Below are 14,107 nucleotides of genomic sequence, written 5' to 3' on the forward strand. Positions count from 1 at the left end.
TTTCCTTTAAATGTGATCTGTTTCTTTTCTTTAGCGGCTTTTAGTATACTGTTGCTATGCTGAATTTCTGGGATCTTGATTATTATATGTCTGGGTGTGGTTTTCATTGGGTTGATGTTATTTGGAGTTCTATATGCTTCAGTTGCGTGAATGTCAGATTATTGCCCCATATTTGGGAAGTTTTCTACTATTACTTCTGCCCATATTCTTTTTATATCATTTGTATTGACTCCTTCCTTCTCATTGATGCCTATTAGTCTCACATTGTTCATCTTTGCATCGTCTTGCAGGTATCAAATTATTTTTTCCTGCATCCTAGTTGTTTTAAAGAGATCTTTTCTTACTTTTTCACTAGCTGCAATGATGTCTTTAAGGTCAGAAAGCCTATTTTCACTTTCCCTCAAACGGTTTTGCCAGCTTGTGATTGAGGTTTTAATTTTCTGTATACCACTTTGAATCTGTTTCATACATTCTATTTCTTTCATAAATTGCTTATTCAGGGGTTCCATCATTTTTATATTGTGCTCTATTTTTTTTAATCAGTGTATTCTTTAGAAGCATTTAGTACTTCTTTGATTATAGTTATCACTAAAATTTTTAGTTCCAAAATTATTTCTGATCTGATTTGTTCTATACCTTTCTGCAGTTGATTCTTTACTGTCAACACTATTACTTCAGAGATACCTGGTGTGTGATTTCCAGTTTCCTCAGTGCTAGTGTCTTCTGCATTTGTACTGGGTGGACTCAGGGCCTGACACTGCATTTTATTCCTTCTCTTTGTCATTTTATATACCACTGTCTTCTGACCTTTGGTGTAGAGCTTAGATAGAGTTATTACCTTAGCACCAGGTCCAGATCTATGAAGTTCGGATTCCTCCAGGTGGGTGTTGTTTGGATCTGGCTGCTGTGCTCCACTTCTTTCTGCTGCAGGCGTTAGAGTTGAACCTTTTGTGTCTCTCTTGCAAGATGTTCTGCTCCTGAATCAGCTGGGTGGGTCTTGCCTCTAGTCTCTTTGCAGGGGAGTACTGCTGAAGGGTTCCTCACTGGGCCTGCACTCTGGGCCTAATGAAGATCCGCGGGCGCTGGGTGGTCTCACTCACATGCTGGGCCTGGGCTCTGGGTCTATTCAGGATCCGGTGGGCCCTGGGTCATCTCACTCACTCTCTGCGCCTGTGCTCTGGGTCTATTCAGGATCCCGCGGGCCCAGGTCATCTATTTTTTTTTTTTTTTTTTTTTTAGTACCAGGGATTGAACTCAGGACCCTGTGCTTGTCATGCAAGCACTTATTCTACTGAGCTATCTCCCTGGCTCCCCAAAGTATTCAATTTAGTTGTCTTGTAGTAAAACCCGTGTTTGCACTCCTGTTTCATATCTGTGACCTTCAGTGTTATGCTGCTGGCACCTCCAGCTCTGGAAGCAAGCCTAGCTGGTTCTGCCTGTGGAGAAAGGTCGTGGCAGCAGGAATGGTGCAAGGGCAGAGGACAGGGTGACAACATAGAGTGAGGCCTCATGCTCCCAAGGTGTGGTCAGCATGCTTGACCCAGAAGCAGGTGGCCACTCTCTGGCCAGCTGGTGAAGAGAGCCTGTCTTGTGAGTGTTGACATAGGGACTTACAGAGCTTACACTGTCCACGGGTTACTGCCGTTGGCCGTGCAGTTGCCCAACTCTTTATTGCAGTGGGACTCAGAGGGTGACAATGTGCACCAGGCAGCATACTAGACCTGGAAGATGCTAAGGAGCACATGGCCTGGGGCTGGGTGGGTCTGGCTCTTATACCTGTTTTGTTCACCTGTTCAGTATTTTAAGAGTTTCGCTTCAGAGCTTACATTAAACAAACAAACAAGCAGGGAGTGGTCACATAAAAACCTGAGCTTTAGCTTCTTTTGTTACACATTTGGCTCCACTGGGGTACATTCTTTTTATTTTTATTCACTTATTTTAGATTTTTTTTTTTTTTTTTTGGTGTGTGTGTATGTGTGTGTGTGCACGCGCATTTGCATGGTCTCACTACAGAGCCCAGACTCATAGTGATCCTCCTGATTTCTGCCTCCCTAGAACTGGGATTACAGGTGCACGACACCATGTCCAGACTCCATCGCTGGCTCAGCGCGCCCAAGGGTGAGACCGGCATGGCATGCAGAGCCAGGGACTGAACCCTTGCCCCTGTGCTTACCTAAGCAAGTGCTTAGTCTGTTGAGCTATACCATCAGCCCTTACATTCTTTTTATTAAAATCTTAATTATTTATCTATTTATTTGGTACAGGGTCTCACTACACAGCTTGGACTCATAGTGATCTTCTCCTAACTCAGCCTCCCCAGTGTTGGCATTATAGGCATGTGCCAGTTTCAGTAGCTGGCATGGCATGTGGTATTGGAGATCGAACCTGGGTCCTTGTGCTTGCCAGGCAGGTGCTTAGATCATGGAGCTATCTCCCCAGCCCCTGGGCTACATTCTTGCCAAACTGCTTTGTATATTTTGTGCTATCCAACATTAAATCCAGCAGCTCAGACTTCCAGTTCAGAAAAGATGGCATAGATGGGTTGTTGTGCTCCTCCTACTAAGTACAACTAAAAACCCTGGAGAAATGAGAGCCAACCGAAGGAGAGCTCTGAATAGTAGAGGAAGGCACACTGGGTAGGGGACCCCAGACAGAGAAAATCCAAAGTGGCAGGGACCTTGGAACCCCACACTGGACCAGGCCCCAGCTTCCTGCCTCCCAGGTAGGCAGTTCTGTGGCTGTCTCATCAGCATTTTACAGTGGCCATCAAAGAGCACTTCATTATGTCATGAAAAATTCTCTGAAACAATGGAGAAAATGGGAAATCTCAGCAAAGAATGGAAGTTACAACTTAAAAAGAGTGATTTGTGTTAACATTTAAAGCAATTACTATGTTGTTCATGTGAGAAAAATATAATGAGCAGATCCCAGGAGTAGTAGTTCTTGCCACTCCGATGTATCTCGGAAGACGTAGGTCATGGATAGAAAAGCACTTAGGGCTCGTTTTCCCCTGGGTAGGAACATTCACAAGGAACTTGCTGCAGCGTGGATACAGATTTCTTAGTCACAGAGCAACACTAACAAGCCCTTCATGGTGACCTCTGAAAGCCCCCAGACCCAAAGGGTTGGTCAGGTAACACCCTGCTGCCTCCTCTCCCCATGCCCAGTTCTGTGGGAAGCAGTACTGACTTTATCTTTGGTGTTTGCAGGTGGTTTCCATCTTGGAAAAGAAACATTCCCGAGCAGCAACAGGCATCCTCAAACTCCTGGCTGAGAAGAACAGTGACCTGTTTAGGAAATATGCCCTGTTTTCTCCCTCAGACCACCGAGTGCCTAGAATTTATGTACCTCTTAAGGACTGTCCCCAGGACTTCGTGACCCGGCCCAAAGATTATGCCAGTACCCTGTTTATCTGCCGCATTGTGGACTGGAAGGAAGACAGCAATTTTGCTCTGGGGTAGGTGATCTCTGGTAGGAAAAGCTCAGTTTAGATGGCCTTTTGGTGACCTTTATGTGTACTTTAGTTATTATATGCTTTATCAAAGCCACAGTATTCAGTGTAATCTGGTCCTGATTCTTCAGAAATTGCCCCTAGCTGCCGCTGTAGGTTCTCTGAATTCCTAAGCAGTCACCTTATCATTTTTGTTTTTTTATTTTTTGGCCTAAAATACAAGCACATTCTGAAGCTCTGCTTCTGTCCTGTTATGTCTTGAATCCCCTCCAAGCAGAGAATTCCTTGTACTGGACAGTCAGGTTTTTCCTTTCAGACACTTGTGTTAAAATAGGCTAAGTCCTATTTTAGGCATATTCAGGGGAATTCTGGGTTATTTGCTTTAAAATGTAAATATGAAACAATGTTTGAATGGTAGTGTTTTTTGATATTGAGCTTCCAATCTGATTAATGCTGAAGTTTCACCTGTGGCATTAAAAACTGTATTTTTCTATTGTAGAGAGGAAAGCATACCATGTTATTCAATCTATAAATATATATGACATTTTGAAGATAATGCTGTACCTATTTTCTTCTTATAACATACTCCTTTACAAAGAAAAATAATATTGTTTTAGCTGTATCCTTAGGCCTTTGTTACAGATGGGTCTGTTTTTTACTTCATAGGATATTAAAATACTGGTATGCACCTACAAGAGTCTCTTCCCATATACCTTAGTGACTTGCTCCTTGGTCCCCTGTGTTCAGGCACAGGGCCCTGGTTGGGGTGTTCTGTGCTTGTGGGGGCCACCCTGGGCGGAGGGCTGCAGTGTCCTGCTTTTATCAGGTGTTCTTTGAGCTCAGCCCTTTATGCTCCTAAGGGGGCCAGGTCAAGTCTATGTGTCATGCTGATGTAACATAAGTGACACCACCCTATGCCAGTTTTCAGTTGTGAATAATAGAGGTGACTGACCTCAGAGCTACTTGGGAATGGCTGCACGTTCTCTTCCTCTTCAAGCTAGGATTGAGAAGCTATACTTGTTAGACCTCACTTAAGGCCAGCAGTGACCTCAGCTTCTGGAGCCCCAAGGAGCCCACATAGGCTCACCTGTTGCTCATTAGCAAATCAAAAGGCCAACCATGGCTGTGCCGCCTGGCCCTTCTGATGGTGCCTCTGTACTCCATGCAGCGGTGCACAGGGAAAACTTCACATTGGCCCGGAAGCCCAGCCTTGTCTTTTATCTGCCCTTCTGCCATGCCCCATTGTGCACACTCAACTGGACTGCTTCCGTAGCTTTCAAGCTGGCAGGCAGAGCCAGGAATCTTCCTGGTGTGGGTTTCCCTGGGGACTGAACAGTCTGGGAGGTGACAAGCTTACTTCATCTCAAATGTGAGGTCAGCACCTGCCAAGAGGGAGGGGAGCCTTGGAGCCACAAGCCCATCTGCTAGGGGCATAGAAAGCACATCAAGAACTTTTCAAAAAAGAAATCTGAAGATCATGTGTAGATGAAGAGCCACACTTTTCTACCTTCTTAATATAAGACATAAAAACTGTCTTTTGGGGAAATAGTTCTTTGAAAAATCTATGTGGAAAAGAGAACACATGAGAAATAAAGGTGGTAGCTTTCATGGTAGAGTTCTCAGATGACATCGTTACATGAGGGGAGAGGCTGCAGCTGTTGAGCATGTTGGTGGTCGCCTTGCCACTTCGTTCTGGCTATCAGTTACTGGTCTTTAGGAGCTGAGGTCACCGCATCCCACTCTGTACATGCTGTGCTATGACTGCTTTGCTTTTCTTCCTTTCTGCCAGGCTCTGCCTGCGAGCAGAGGTGAGGAAGTTGGCACTGTGTGTGTGTGTGTGTGTGTGTGTGTGTGTGTATGTGTGTACAGCATCCACATAAACTATGTCTAAAGTAACTTAGCTAAAGTGGCTGCCTTCTGAATTTCCTCTTTGCCCCATCCCTCTGTTCTTAACAGTACTGTATTCAATTTCTCAGGCCTTTGTCATTGCTACTGATTATTCAAGTCCAGTGTTATCTCTTCTGTAGTTGAATTTACTTCACCAGACATGTTTTGGTTAACTATGTGTATGGCACTGTGCTGTATTATCTGAGAAATACAAAGGTAAATAAGCTATGGCTCCTTCATTCCAGGAAACTATATAGTCTAATGCAGAAAGACTTGAATGTCACCAGGATAATTTGATTCTAAGAAATGAAATAATTTAAATACAAGTGGAGATTATTATGAGAAACTGGTGGTTCTTTTAAAAGCCAGCGCAAGAAATGGAAGAGGTTTATGAGAACCTCAGGACTAACAAGGCAGCTGAAGAATCTGGGCTCCTCCTCTGCATCTTGAGCAGCCCAGCCATGCAGCCTCTTCTCCCGACTTTTTTTGGCTGGGAGCTGTGCCCTCTGCGGTGCTGTCTCTGCACCCCCTGCTCAGTGGTGTATGTGGCTCCATACCGAAGGCCAGAGCACGTTGCAGAATTCTTTGGGTAGGAAATCTTCCTGATCTGGTTTAAGAGTGGTATTTTCCGTGGCCAATAGTTTTAACTAGAGATGGAACTCCAGCTTTTGTGACCTGCTGCTCCATTATTCAGGACTGTGAGACTCAACTGTCTGGGAGGAAGCGTGAGTATAGCAGATAACCCAAGTGGATGCCTCCCTGAACAACGCCTATAGTACACAGCAGGCAGTTGTAATTTCTTTCTGGGAATACAATGCCTGAGCATTTAGAGAAGTAGGTGAAGGAGGAACACAGGCTCATCTCTGAGGAGCAGAGATCTCTTTGCTGTAAGATCTCTTGGAATGAGTGTACAGAGTAAAGAGTGACTGGGAAGGGCCACGACTGGTAGACACAACCATGGGCAGTTCCAGGAATTGGAGAAGGTGGGAGGACCTGTGAGGACCTGAAACCAAAGTTCTGCAGTGGGGGGAACAACGGTGAAGGGATTCAGATAGACTGAGGAAAATTCTTCCAGATTTGATGGCCAATTAGAAACGGACATGAATGAGAAGGCTGAATCTTAGGCTCTTAAAGGAACTTTCAGGTCCCAAACTTGTGTAAGAGGGTAGATACAGGTGGTAACTTAAGTGTGGTTTCCTGAGAACAGCCTCAGCTCCCACCACACATTTTACTTCCACCTTAGCACTTGCAAATCCCCCAGCTAACTGGGTTTGTTCGTACTCCATACACCTGACCCTTCCTTTCCTAGCAGTGGTGTTCTCCTCTGTAGTATTTGCTCGGTGAAATGCTCAACTTTTAAACTCAACTCATTTGCCCACTCTAATCTTCCCTGGCTCCCAGGCCTCTTTTGTGGGTGCTTCCATTGCCTTCTAATAATACCTTGAATGTAGTTCGTGTGTTTGGATTGCATTGCTTGCTTAAATATTTTACTTGGCAGTGAATTGCTTTGCGACAAGGATATCCCCTGAACATTTGCTGACTCGTCAGATGAGGAGATGGAAACAAAATGATGGCCCTGAGGTCTTGAGCCAGGTTAATGAGAAAGATGAACCATAAATCAAGCTAGAAAACTCAGAGGATTTGTTTAGAACAGAAAATGATAAGAACCAAGGTTCTTGGGCTTCAAAATCAACCCTTCATAGCAACATAAACCTAGTATACAGTGGACAGTGGCAATTTAGAAGGTATATATATTTTCTAAAGAGTTGGATTAGCAGGCACTCATTAATAGAATATGTGTTGTCACTAACTTTGGAAGGGTCTGCAGGGAGTCTTCAAGGTCTCGGCCTCCTCTTTGCTGTAAACATTGCTTCCCTCTCCCCCATGTACTTTGGCGTCCCATTGAAGGGGAGCTCACAGAGTGGCATACACCAAACTACAGGCTTTCAGATGGTAGGAACCTGTTTTATACTTGGCTCTTAGAATTTTTGTGAGAGATCTACTTGAGCCTGTTCACTTCTCTATGGGTCAAATCAACCACATTTTCCTGAATTTTAGTCTTTTCATGCTAACAAAAACACAAAGGTAGTCTGTTCTTAGTGAGCCCTGGCTGGCTTTTAGTCATATGTCATAACATATTTAGTATTTTTAATATTTAGTATTAGACTTTCACCCAGGGTAATTAAAAACCACATTGACTGTCCCATTGGAATTGCACTTATATAATCAGATTTAGTTATAAGAGCTTTCCAGTCCTCTTAAGTCGTCTTTAAAAAAAAACCCCACAACTCTGATAGTGACCATTCAAACCTCTATTTTCTCAGACCTTTGTGAAATCTCCTACTCTAAAGCTGAGTCTCAGCCTTACTTTCCAAGATGTTGTGAGCACGGAGATACCATGGTGACTTTCTCCTAGATTTGTCATTGGATTCTTTTTTAATATGTAAGGATAAATCTTGAAAATAAAGACATTTATAGCATCTACTGTGAGAAACATAATTTTTCCAGCTATACTAAAGGGTAGCTGAAGATATGTGATGTGAGTTGACCTAGAACAAATTGACATATTGTCCTTTTTTAAGCAACTGTCAGTGGTGTTGGGGGCTGAAAATGAATCAGTCAGTGTAGGTATAGCAAGAATGGGAAGTTTGAGGTTGGACCTGGGATTGCCTAGGTCTACTGGGAGGCTGTTGAAATGAGGCTTAGAGGATGGGCTACAATACTGCTGATTTCAGTGAAAATAAAGGACAGCAGTGTCCATGGGAGCCAGTGACTGAGCAAGATGAAAGCAGAGGTAGGGAGATTCTGATTGCTGGGGTGTGCTAGAGAAGGCAGTCACTGGGTGGGTCCCCTCAGCTCTCTCTCCTTTGTCACCTATGTGGGCACCATAGAGCTAGCAGTTAGATTATCAAATGTGTTTCTGATGGGAGTGAATACTTGTGCTGTTCTGTTCAGTTTTAATACATAATGAATTTCTTTTAGGGGATATTTATAAATCAAAGAGATGATGCAATCACATTAGTAAATTAAGTTATATTTAGTAGAGAAAGAAACCAGAGACCAAGTTGGTAGAAAAAGCAAATAGGAGGGTTAGTATTTTTCTGGAGGTCTTTCCTACAGGATGAACAAACTGAAAAATAATTTTCTCCAGTCGGTCCCCTTACAACAAGAGTGGTTCACTGTCCCCAGCACAATTTCTTATTTGCAGACTCTTCTGAGGTGAGACCCAGTTTTAGGACACCAGGAGCTCACAGTTCAGGCTTACACTGAGAAAGTTCTTTTCAGGAACAGGGATGGCTGGTAGACAGAAAGCAAATCAGGCTGAGGAGGGGGCTCTTTCTGTGACTGTTGGGCTCCACCTGGTGGCCTGCAAGGACCAGCTTTGGAAAAAGCTGCATCTTATACACTGGTCAGAGCCTCCTGGTCAAAGCTGAGCAGAAGTCAGAAGCGTGGGGGAGGTGGTCCTGTTGTGGCCTCCGTCTGTGCCCTAGTCAGTCCTTTCCCAGGAAGCCTTGGCTGCAGCCCAGCGCTCCTGCTCACTTCCATCTCCACCTGTGATTTCTAGTGTGCCTTTTTAAAAACAATGAAGTGTGAGAGCTCCTCTGATGCAATGAGCGTTCTCACCGCATGTGTGTGCCTCAGCCTCTTCGCTCCCTTCATGGCCACATCGATTCACTCTGGAGCTGCAAGGCCTTCCCTAACGTTGTGCAGTGTCATTGCATCTTTTTTCTGCTGTGCTTTTATCTTTTCACTGATGACACGCTTTTCCTGAGGTCCCCGTTCCTTGCTTGTGGTTCCCATCATCTGCTTTCTGCTGCATCACAATACTGAGCCTGTAGATGGGAAGACAAATACTAGCCATGCTGTTTTGTTTGTATAGTTAAGGGTTGGCCAGATAGCTCAGCAGACTAAAGCGCCTGCTTAGGCAGTCCAGGGACGGGGTTCGATCCCTGGCCTGCCGTGCTGGCCCTACCCCCAGGGCGCACTGAGGTGACTGATACTAGGTGTGGTGGCATGTGCACCTGTAATCCCAGCACTTGGGAGGCTAAAAACAGGAGGATCATTATGAGTCTGATCTGTGTAGACCCTGTACTAAATACATTTTTTTAAAAAAGTATCCTGCTTTGTATATTACAGAAGTGTTTGCGTGATCCCCACCTCTGCGTACCCACAGATGTGATGCCATTTTATCCTTTGGCATGGAGTTTTCAGCTTGGGCCAATGTGTGTGGGAGCTTTGAGTGGTTATAAAGGTGCTGATTACTTATAAGGCCAAGACTTTCGGTTTTTGTGAGCCAGAGTCTCACTATGCAGTGCAGGCTCATCTTGAGCTCACTGTGTACCCAGACTGGCCTTGAACTCACACTGATCCTCCTGCCTCAGTCTCCTGAGTGCTGGGACTATAAATGTGCGCCCCCATGCCAAGCTAAGGCCAAGACTTTTTCAAAAGAGTATTTAGTAGAAAAATGAGGATGAATATCTGAAATATTAATGTTGGTGTTAAATGTTTCTGTTTTCTTTCAGACAAGCAGGTGTTTGAAGGATTGTTTGGTCCTCATTTCTTCTGTCTGTAGCTGGTTCCTCCCTCAATACATTTTTATTTCCACACCACCCAGGAAATGGATCTGATTCTTATTTGTACAGAATGTTTGTAGAGACACCGCCAGTCTTTGCATTGAACAGCTGTAAGAAGTGGGGAGTGTTGTTTCTGCTCAGTGCAGTGCATTTTATGGTGGACCCTGATCTTAATGTCAGTCATTGTGAATAGGACCTGGACTGCAGAAGGAGCACTGGGTGAGAAAAACTCGAGGTGATGATTGATATAAATTTCTGTAGTGAGGAAAATATTTTTCCTCACAGCTGTTTATTATTGTAGTATTACAAGTAGAAATGTTTTGTTTTTGTAAAATGCAATGTGAATATATGCTATTAAAATTATTCAAATGTACATTATGGATATTGAAAATTTTCCAAAACTTTGTTCCCAGAAATATTAATTATTAAAGATTTGATATAAACTAACCAAAAGATTATTTTAAAAGTAATTTATTTTTAATTTCAAAGTATGTTTCACAGTTGAAAGACTCTCTATAACACCTAATATGTGGAGGCTGATATTAAAACCAGCCCACAAAATCATCATCCAGGTTAAAAAGTGCAGTATCACAGATACTGTTGAAGTTACTTATGTGTTCTCCTCTGTCATAAGTCCTTTTCCCCTAGAGTGAACCAGAGTCTTAACACTAATTGAAATACACATTTAAAAAATAATTTGTCCTTATTTATATCCTTAAATAATATTTCCACTTCCTGAAATATGACATGATTTACTTATTCCAGCAATGAATAGTTGAGTTGAACTGACTTTTCTGCTATTACAAACAGTGCTTTACAAACATTCTAGTGCTAAAGTTTTTCTAGAAAGTTAAATTATTAGATGATGTATATGTATGTATTTAACTTTACAATTATAGACACACTATTTTCCAGTCTTTGTACCTATGGCTAAGGTGGACCAAAGCCGAGCACTAGAATATGCCTCTATTCCTAGAACTTGGGAGGCTGAGCAGGAGGAACACTACGAGTTCCAGGCCATCCTGGGCTATGTAGTGAGTTCAAGGCCAGCCTAAGCTATATAGTGAGACCCTGTCTCAGCAACAAAAAACAAACAAAAAAATTGAATTAAAAAGTATCTTACAAAAGTTTTCTTTGCACCATTCTTGTCATCACATGATATTGGGAGGTTCTTCAATTTTTGCCTATCAAGTAGGTATAAAATGGCATATAATGATTATTTTAATTTACTTTTCCTAATGAGATGGCGCACCTTTCCACATATTTATATATTTTTATTCTAGAGAATGTTTTCATATCTTCACTAATTTTTAAATACTTTATTTGGATAATTTTAATTTGCAGAAATTGTGAAATGGTACTGAGAGTTCTTTAATACTCTTTACCCATCTTCTATGTTAACATCTTACATTACTGTAGAATAATTATCAAAGCTCAGAAATTAACTTTGGTACAATACTTTTAAAGTATACAACTCACAAAGATCTTACTAGATTTTCCACTAAAATTCATATTTTTTGTTCCAGGTTTTTTAGGTTCAAGAGCCCACATTTCAATGTCACTATTGTGTCTCCAATTGGTGATAGTTCCTTAGTCTTTGTCTTTGATGAACTTGATACTTTTGCAGAGAAAGATTCAGTGATTTTTCAGAATACTTCTTTATTTTCTGTACTTGGATTTTATTTTCTGTACTTTCTTGTAATTAGACTGACATTAGGAAAGGGCTGCCACCGAGGTGATGCGCATCCAACCACAGGGACACAATCATCATTTTCTATTGCTGGTGACATAATCATGGTCAGTTGACTCAGAAGGCATTTGCCAGGATTCTCAGATTACTATTTTTCCTTTATAATTGCTGTGCATATTTGGAAAGGTTTTTTTGACACTATGCAATCATCCTGCTTTGGCTTAAATTTTTACCTACTTATTTTAATATTCATTGGTACTTTTCTACACATTTTTAATTGAACTATTTGTCATTTTATTTTTGTGAAGTTTAAAAATATTCTAAAAAGTAATCTTATAGTCACAGGTGTGGGAATTATAGTTTCTTCAATTTATGAATTATCTTTTCATATTATTACTGGTAGCTTCTGAAGTAGTTTTTTTAAAGTTGTATTTTCTAAACTTTTCCTTGTGGTGTAAGGAATTACAATTAATTTTTGTATGTTAATCCTGTATCCAGCCATCTTGCTAAATTCCTTATTAATTTCAATGCTTTGGATGTATTTCTTTTGCATTTTCTGTGTAGATAATCACATCATTGTTAAGTAATGGAATTTATTTTTTTCATTCTAATCCCAATTGCTTTTTGCGGGAGGCAATATTGGAATTAAACCCAGAGCCTCACACTCAGCTGCGTGCTCGGTGCTTTTTATTTATTTTTGAGACAGGGTCTTGCTAAGACACTTAGGTTACCCAGGTTGGGCTTGAACTTGCAGTCCTCCTGCTTTAGTCTGCCCGAGTGCTGGGACTATAGATGTGTACCTCTCCTGGCTCCCTTTTTATTTTTATTTGAGAATGGCTTTTGCCGAGTCTCAGAGGTTGGCCTTGAACTTGGGATCCTCCTGTGCCAGCTCCTGGGTAGCTGGGATTACAAATATGTGCCACTGTACCTAGTCCATCCTCACAGCCTACCAGCCACTCAGCAGGCTGCCCCCCTCCCTCATTGCCTTCTGTCTCTCTCTGTCTCTCTGTCTCTCTGTCTCTCTCTCTGTCTCTCTCTCTGTCTCTCTCTCTGTCTCTCTCTCTCAAACCTTCATGAACTAGAAGCTCGAAATCAGGAGATATTTTTCACACAACTTGTGAAAGTTGTAAAAGTTGTTTGGTGTAGGCATGTTTTCTTATTCCAATTTTTTTGGTACGTCATAATATTGTCAATGTGGCAGCTGATTATTAATGGACTGGAGAATTTATAAATACATGTCTTGGTTTTGTTTGATTTTACTATTCACATTTTTTAAAAAAACAAGTTTTCTTTGGAGTTTCAAGCAAAAATACTTTGCTTTTTTTCTAGGCTCTAAAGCATTAAGTTTCTTATTCATGTATTCTCTGAAACCAGCATATATTGTGCACCTAAGACAGACAAGTCTCAGTGAGATATAGAAATAAGGGAATATATATATTTGCCTTATGGATGATAAATCTCATCTTTTGACAAAGACAAGATGGACATGACAGAAGTGTCAAGTGGCACACTGCAGAAAGGAGATAGAAAATAGAACTGAAATAGGGTGCCAGCACTGAGGAAAGATAACAGGGGGACAGGGATGGCTTCCTGGCTTTTTTTTTTTTTTTGTCTTTTTCAGACAGAGCCTTACTATGCTTTTCAGGATGGCCTACAACTCACCATGTAGCCCAAGCTGGCCTCAAACTTGCAGCGATCCTCCTGCCTGCCTCAGCCTCTGGCCTTGATGTTTTGTTCTGTGACGATGAATGAATGGGTCTGTGTTTTATGAGCCTACTTCAGCAGTGAATCCATACAGGAATGCCTTTACAATAGGCATCTGTGACTTGAAGGGCTATGTAATGTATTACTGCACTCTAGACCCAGCACAACACTGTCTGTGTGTAGTGACTCCCTGCCAACTGTCTGATGCTAGCAGTCTTGAAATTTTCTTTTTGGTCATATGAATCTCCTTGCTTCTCATGGATAATATTTTAAAACATTTTGTATTATGATGGTTTTAGCAGCAGGTGATAGAAAACTGTGTCTCAGAATGACTTCAACAATGATACTGTCTTAAGTGAGGATTGATGTTTCAGGCTTCTCTGTGCTGTCTTTGGGGGCTCAGTAGTGTTTCTCTGGGGCTGGGGAGATGGCTACCCACACAGTTAGGCTGCAAGCTTCGTCAGCCACAGCCTACGCAAAGGGAGGCCGGGTCCACCAATCAGTCCTCTGCCTACATCCTCCAGGGGCACCTGGCAAAGAACAGGAGGTGCCGTGAGCTCCCCAAATGGAAGAGTGAATGTTGGTAGGAAGCCGACATAACACTACACTTTCTATTAGATTATAATGATTTTTTCTTATGATTTTTAGATTTAAAAGAGTTGTTGCTATATAGTAGGAAGTTTAAAAAGTAAAGAAAAATGTCACATCCTTTCTCTAAAATATAGATACCATTTTCTTTTGGTCTAATCATAAAGTTTTCATATACATGTGATATATATGATATATATATGATATATATGA

General features: G+C 41.9%; 1 protein-coding gene across 4 annotated transcripts in view; it reads left to right on the top strand.

Annotated features, from left to right (window-relative positions):
* The window catches only part of Dis3l2 (DIS3 like 3'-5' exoribonuclease 2), a 321,513-nt gene that overhangs the window by 155,087 nt on the left and 152,319 nt on the right, over positions 1 to 14,107 (top strand). For 3 of the 4 annotated variants that reach the window (XM_023722254.1, XM_023722255.1, XM_023722256.1), the window contains one exon: positions 3,210 to 3,457. In XM_023722254.1, the coding sequence (XP_023578022.1) occupies positions 3,210 to 3,457 (248 nt within the window). Of the gene's footprint in view, positions 1 to 3,209; positions 3,458 to 14,107 lie in introns of those variants that run through there. The other variant, XM_023722257.1, reaches the window with a different exon arrangement.

Source organism: Octodon degus, unplaced genomic scaffold, assembly GCF_000260255.1.
Source record: "Octodon degus isolate 3935 unplaced genomic scaffold, OctDeg1.0 scaffold00089, whole genome shotgun sequence".
Taxonomy (NCBI): Eukaryota; Metazoa; Chordata; class Mammalia; order Rodentia; family Octodontidae; genus Octodon; species Octodon degus.